The sequence below is a fragment of the Charadrius vociferus genome, unplaced genomic scaffold, assembly GCF_000708025.1.
Source record: "Charadrius vociferus isolate BGI_N301 unplaced genomic scaffold, ASM70802v2 scaffold156, whole genome shotgun sequence".
In the NCBI taxonomy this organism is placed as follows: domain Eukaryota; kingdom Metazoa; phylum Chordata; class Aves; order Charadriiformes; family Charadriidae; genus Charadrius; species Charadrius vociferus.
In genome coordinates this window covers 1,512,801-1,519,288 of record NW_009649042.1, presented here as the reverse complement: position 1 = coordinate 1,519,288, position 6,488 = coordinate 1,512,801, and the positions used below count along the sequence as shown (strand labels likewise).

Below are 6,488 nucleotides of genomic sequence, written 5' to 3'. Positions count from 1 at the left end.
TTCTTAGCAAACTCTCCACTTCTAACAGTTGAACATACTGTTGGTTCCTGCTGCAGCTTGGCCCATTGTAACTTTTTTTGTTTTAAAGCTTCTGTGAACAGAAATGAGAATACTTCTATTTTCTCATTGTCTCCTCTCCAAAGTGCTGTTCCAGTTTTGTTTTGTTTTCCTTTTCTTTTTTAAATGGGACTCCTTCCAAATACTCACTGTGTTTGGAAAGCTAAATAAAGTGAACTGAAGGAAAGGCATACTTCATCCTGTGAAAATGTCCTCTTAGAATCTTAGGAGAATAGTTCTGTCATGATTATTTTCAGGCTTGAAATTTTCACTCTACAGTGGGGTCTTAGGGTCTAAGTGACTGGTGATACCTTCAAATCCTTGAAATTTGGAAATAGGGCTGGGCAGCCAGTAAAGCATATCTGCAAATGTTCTCCAGGATTTAATTAAAGATTCTCTTTCAAATGCCAAAAATAACAAATAATCATGCCTGGAATACACGAGGAAGCAACAGGCTGTTTTTTCTATCATTGTTTTCCTCCATATGTAACTACCCAATTCCAAAAGCAGAAAATAATTAAAAGCCAAGAGAGAGGAAATTTCAGAAGTGAAAAGAATAGTTAAAGAAGCACTGATATATTTATGAAAATAATCTTTACTCCTTTGTTTCATACCAAAAAGCTGGTCTGTGAATAATCAAATTCTCTGCATCCAGCTGGCCTAAATGTATCGCTGAGACATTCAGCTGCCATCAAACTGATTCCAGAGGGATCAGATTGAATGTATGATTCGCCTTTGCCAATTCAGAAGATACTGTAAAGCCATATTAATATTATAACTGCTGAATTATACTGTAGTTTATAATGTGTAATTTCTTGTCTAATTTCAGATTGTAGAACTAGAGGGCAGTTTAATGCATTTTCGTATCACTTTCGGGGAAGACGTTCCCTTGATTACAGCTTTCAGGACGACAAGCCCTTGAAGAAAATGAAAATGTCCAAAACAGTAAGGTAAGATGTTTTTTTAAGAGAAGTATGAAGAAACGTTTGTCTTCAAAATGGAATGAAACTGAATGATGTCTTTGTAAGTGCATACCACTTTTTTCCAGTGTCTGCTTTCTCAAGTTTATGATTGATGTGTTTCATTCTGACACATCTGCATATCTGCTAACAGTAAACCACTTTGTTTTCAAGGTCAAATGTGTGTAAGACCCTTTGTGAGTCACACAGCATAGTGCTTTGGTTCTTCCTGTGCTTTTCATGAAAAAACTCAGTAATGAAGCATGATTTGGGGAATTTGGAATCCCCCATTCCTACTGTGCCTGCAGTAACCAAACTAAATTATGTCCTTTCCTCCTTGGAGCTGCTAGGTCCTCCTGTAGAAATAGGAGGAAACCGTGTGTTGATAACAGTAGCATAAAAATTTGTGATAATGGTAGGGATTGCTTTTAGTACCAAAATACTGAGAGTGGGAATGGAGAACAGGAGTGCTACAGACAATGTTTATAACTCCCTAATCCTCAAAATACTTTAGCAAGGAAGTAAATCACAATGTCAGTCACAAATAATCAAGTCCATAGGGTCCCTGCAATTTTCAGGGAATCAAAACTTTTCTAGGAATTAGTGAAATGAAATGAATTCTGCTCAGACCAAGCATTTCTTGTGAAAATCCTTCATAATGAGCAAATCTGAGACTCTCTTTATAGCTCTTTCCATATAGCATGTGTTCCTTTAGCAAATAAAATGATCTACTTGACTGAGAACCAGGCAGAGTCTACCCACTCTGGCAAGGAGAGCATCCAGACAGATATATAGACAGGTAAATTTATTTCAGCAGTTTCAAATACTCACGCGAATGCTATAGCACTGAAGAAACACCACCATTGTATTTCACTTAATAGATAGGAAGCTGTCCTGAAGTAACAGTGCCTTTAGGTGTTTGGGATTTTAGACAAGAGAAGACAGCTGCTAAGTATAAGCTTACTTATAGATGACAGAAAAAGGAAGGTTCCTTTAAAGTAATCCTTGAGGAAGGATTTTTCATCTGTCTTTGCAAGTGAACTGTTAGAAGTTTTTAAATTTACAAAACAGCAATTCACTTTATAAATATGATAGTCCCATAATTCTAAAACTGTAAAAGCGTTAAATAAAAATGCAAGCACGAAAAAATAAACACTTATATCTGAGAAGCATCTTGTTTTTGTTAATTTGCTGTTAACTGTGTTTCAGAAATTAAGCTCAAAAACTTACAACAGTCCAATTACTAAGTAGGGCTACAAAATAGTAAAGTTACAATACTTTATTTATAGCATAAATAAAGCTAAAGCAGCCTCAGTCCTTTAACATTCTCATCAGTTCTTATGCTCATTGCTGTATTTGAATTTTATTCTTGGTGAGAAGATTTTTTTCCTCCTTTTTTTTTTCTTCTCATTTTCAATAACTTGAGCAGGTGGGGAAGATTAAACTTTTTTGTTATACAATAGCAGATGATTTACTTGAATGTCGGCATGTTATGTTGTTTAGAGTTCTTTTTCTTTAATTCAGATGAAAAACTATGGGAAACTAAGTAGGTTGAACACCTGCCAGTAAGTGCTGTTTTAATTTACGGAGAAAGATTATAAAACGTGAGCCCTATTGTATTAAGAGAGGATTTCTTTGCCAGTTCATTCTTTGGGTATCCCTTAGCTCTGGAGAAGACATGCTAACAAAATAGGAATGCTTGTATGTATTCAAGGATCTTAATGTAATAAGTGACTTAATAATTAGTGTTATGATTGGGTTTGAATACATGTTTTCTTAAGTGGTAACAAATAATATATTATTAGTTATGGACAGTTCCTTTGATAACTGTTTCCCATCAACAGATTGAATTGATTAACACAATGTAGTCTTGTACATCTCTTACTGGACATCAGCTGAAAAGTGCTATAGACAAAAGACTCTAGATTTTGTTTACAATAATCATTATTGATTTAAAATGTTAGTTAAAATGGGACCCAGGAATATGTTCATATCTAAAAGTACTTCTCATTTATTTACGAAGACCAACTTTTTCCTTTTTAAAGTCGTATTACTTTAAATACACGTTTTGCTAATGAGCACAATAGAGGGAGAACCTATGAATCTGAATGTGAAATGTGAATTTCATGTTTGGAAATAACACTTTTTAAGACTCTCACTTTTGTCTGCTTTGTTATTGGAGGCTCAAGAGATTTCCCTGTAAATTTAAGGTGATGCTACAGTGTCGCTGATGACAACTTTGTGTGTCCACCTGCATGAAATACACGCATTAGTTTTCTAAGCAGAAGAAATTCCCTGTTGCTAGTGATATTAACCGTAGTCCACAGCTCACCTGACCTAAGGCTGTCTTCAACACCAGTGGGTCTTGTGCTGTTGTGGTTCATACAGTTCCTACATTTGTTGGTCGGTCGTCTTTTACATTTTTGCTAAGTGTTCTAAAATATCTAGTCAAATAAAAATGAGCTAGGTGAATATCCTGACTTGGCATTCATTTGTTGCAGTTCTGTGAGACAGCGTAAATATTTTCATAATGCCACATCAGCATCTAATGCAAATACAAACATGCCTGCAGTGAATGACTTCAAAGAATTTGTTTTGGAAATGCAAAAAACTATTTCAAGCCTCAGAAACCAGGTAAGGTGCTATTACGGATAGTTTCTAATTGTAGATTTAATTTATAATGTTTTCCTAACATAACTCCTCTTATGTTTTTAATATTTAGACATCTACTGCAGCCAAAACCCACCGCATAGTATCTCAAACAAAACACAATACAGAACATGGTGTGTTATTATTCTTTATTTCTATGTTCTTTTGAAATCATACTGAAATATTCTACAGTTAGACCCTCTTGGCTTTTGAACCTGAAACCTTGTGTAACCATTGTATACTAAACATGGGATTAGTCTTTCTCTAAAAATTTGTCTGTAGAGTTAATAAAACCTTTTTTTTTCCTATCTTAAATGTATAGAATCTGTGTAAAACTATGATGAAAAGGTGGACTTAATAAGAAGTAATATGCCAGACTACAGCTGTAAACATAGTTAAGATCTAGATCACTTAGAGAAGACCTTTACGATGTGCCATAAACAAACTCTTTATTCAGGATAACTCAGCCATAGTGGAATTCAGTTTTAAAAATGTATACCATACAGAACAGACAAATCCAAAGTAGGCTAAAATGTCTGCCTACAATAATTAAGTTCGTCCAGAGCAACTTTTCCATGTAATTTGTAGACACAAATCATATATTTATTTGCATAGTAACTTGATTCCATCTTTGATGGTGTTATTTAATCATTGTTGTACTCATCTTCAGTGCTCCCATTTCGACAGTGGAAATGCTATGTGAAGTTAAGACATTACATTTCAGTCAGTTCGTCTGTCTTTTTTGTATGGAAAAAAGACTGAGGGATTGTTAAAAATTGTGCCTTCCTAATCACTGTTCCCAAGAAGCACACAATCAGCAAAATAAACTAATCATATAACCTCCTTTTTTCATCATTAAGAAGAAAATAGAGATAGTAAAAAATCCAAGGAAACATTTTATTTTATTTTATTTTATTTTATTTTATTTTATTTTATTTTATTTTATTTCACCTCCTTTTCATTCAGACATTTTTGAAAGTTTAGATTTGTCTTTCCATATATGGCAACATGTAGTTTGCTTCTCTTTGTATGCTCTAGTTGTATATTCCAATGGTAGAGAGATTCTGTTAGTTTTCTTTAGAAAGGCTTTTTCCATACATATTACCTGTTTCCAATCTTTTAGCATTATGAAAACTAAGTAGTGAGAAGAAAAACCCAGACAAGTATTTATCATGGACTATGTAGCATAAGAGAAAAGGCAGAATACATTGCACGAATAAAACCCTTTCTTTGATTGTTATTATCTTTTTTTAATATTTTCAGATAAAAAAACTTGAATCACGCCTCAGTAAAACTGATTGCACTGATGAAAAGGGTAAATCATATTCCAGCAATGAAACCTGGAAAAGGGACTCTTGTACTGTGTGTGAATGCAAAGTAAGTATGTAGAAATCCATTTTGAGATAGGAATTTTATTAGGTTCTGCTTCTAAAACAGCAGTTCCAGTTTTGTGCATACTAATTTCTGGGTAATAGTTGCTAATTGTTCTTTTATGGATCTTCAGGTATTTGGTGCAAAAACCCCATATTGTTTAGATAGCCCTGCCCTTGACACTGGTTTTCAATCCAGCCTTTAGATATTTTTATTATATTTCCATTTTCATTGATGTATAGTTGTACTGGCAGAATTAACTTCAAAGTGAGAGACTTCTTGAAAAAGTCTGCTAAAATGCATAAAAATCAGTAAAAGCTCATCTAACTTAGTGCTAGGTTTTCATTTTCTTTTATCATAGTGATACTTTAAAAAAGGTAGTAAAAGAGATATTTCAGTACTTGGTATCCCAGGGTTTCATGCCTGAACGTTGGATAAAGTGCTATACTGCTCCATTAAGGACGGTATAATACAAAAAGCCTTCTCAATATAAGTTTATGCTGAAATGAACTATGTGGAGTTAATCATAGTAGCCAAGATCTTAGAGAAGATGAATGAGAACGTGTTTCTCAATAATATGAAAAGAGTAATTCTTTTTTGGAAAATGTAGCTAAGTATATTCTGGTCTCATTACTTTTTTCTTGACACAGGTTGGTCAGATTACCTGTTTTGTAGAATCATGCCTGCCGGTTGACTGCGAAGCGCCTGTAAAGGTTAAAGGAGATTGCTGTCCAGTCTGCTTAAAACAAAATATTAATGAAAAGAAGCCATAAGTCTGCTTTTTAAGAATTTAGGGTGCATACTCCTCAAATCATATCAATGCCTGCTGATGGCAAAACCAGGTAACTACAGTCTAAACAACAGCAATAAATGAAGATTTACAACATTCTAATGGTGCTGTAACAATATATCATAATGTATCATTTTATTTTCTGCCCATGAAGGTAATCACAATGCAAAAAAGTTAACGAAAGGGAAATTAGCAAGCAGGTCAAAGTTAATTGCGCGTTAAACTTCTCAGGTTAGACAAACTCAAACTGGTGCTACTTAAAAAGAACACTGTCAGGTCGTTTTAGGTACCCAAAATGACTGGGCTTAAGACTTACTCTAAAACGAACACTTTGTTTCCTGTCTGTAATTAGCAACAGTAAAAGTTTACTATCCTTTCTCAGTACCAGTCTGACTTGATATTTAGCTCTTTGTTATTATTTAGTAAATGCAGGGAAAAGGAAAACACAAAGTCACTGTGCCCAAAGCAATGCTGTAGAGGGCCAGTTTCTGCAAACCCACCGATGTGTGGAAATCCTCTCCAATCACGCTATCATTTCTGCATCTGGACCAGCAAGGAAATAAAGAAAACTACATGGCACCTTTCAGCGTCCTTTCATTAATTCAAGGAGCAAAATTAATCAAAATTTTCAAACCAAAAAAGCTAGAATTAGTAAGGAAATA

General features: G+C 34.2%; 1 protein-coding gene across 1 annotated transcript in view; it reads left to right on the top strand.

The window, feature by feature from the left end:
* The window catches only part of PXDN (peroxidasin homolog (Drosophila)), a 65,062-nt gene extending 59,007 nt beyond the window's left edge, over positions 1-6,055 (top strand). The window contains exons 20-23 of the mRNA XM_009887929.1: positions 887-1,007; positions 3,518-3,650; positions 4,929-5,042; positions 5,687-6,055. Coding sequence (XP_009886231.1) covers positions 887-1,007; positions 3,518-3,650; positions 4,929-5,042; positions 5,687-5,809 — 491 coding nt within the window. The 3' untranslated portion in view covers positions 5,810-6,055. The remainder of the gene's footprint in view (positions 1-886; positions 1,008-3,517; positions 3,651-4,928; positions 5,043-5,686) is intronic.
* The last annotated feature ends 433 nt before the right edge of the window (positions 6,056-6,488 follow it).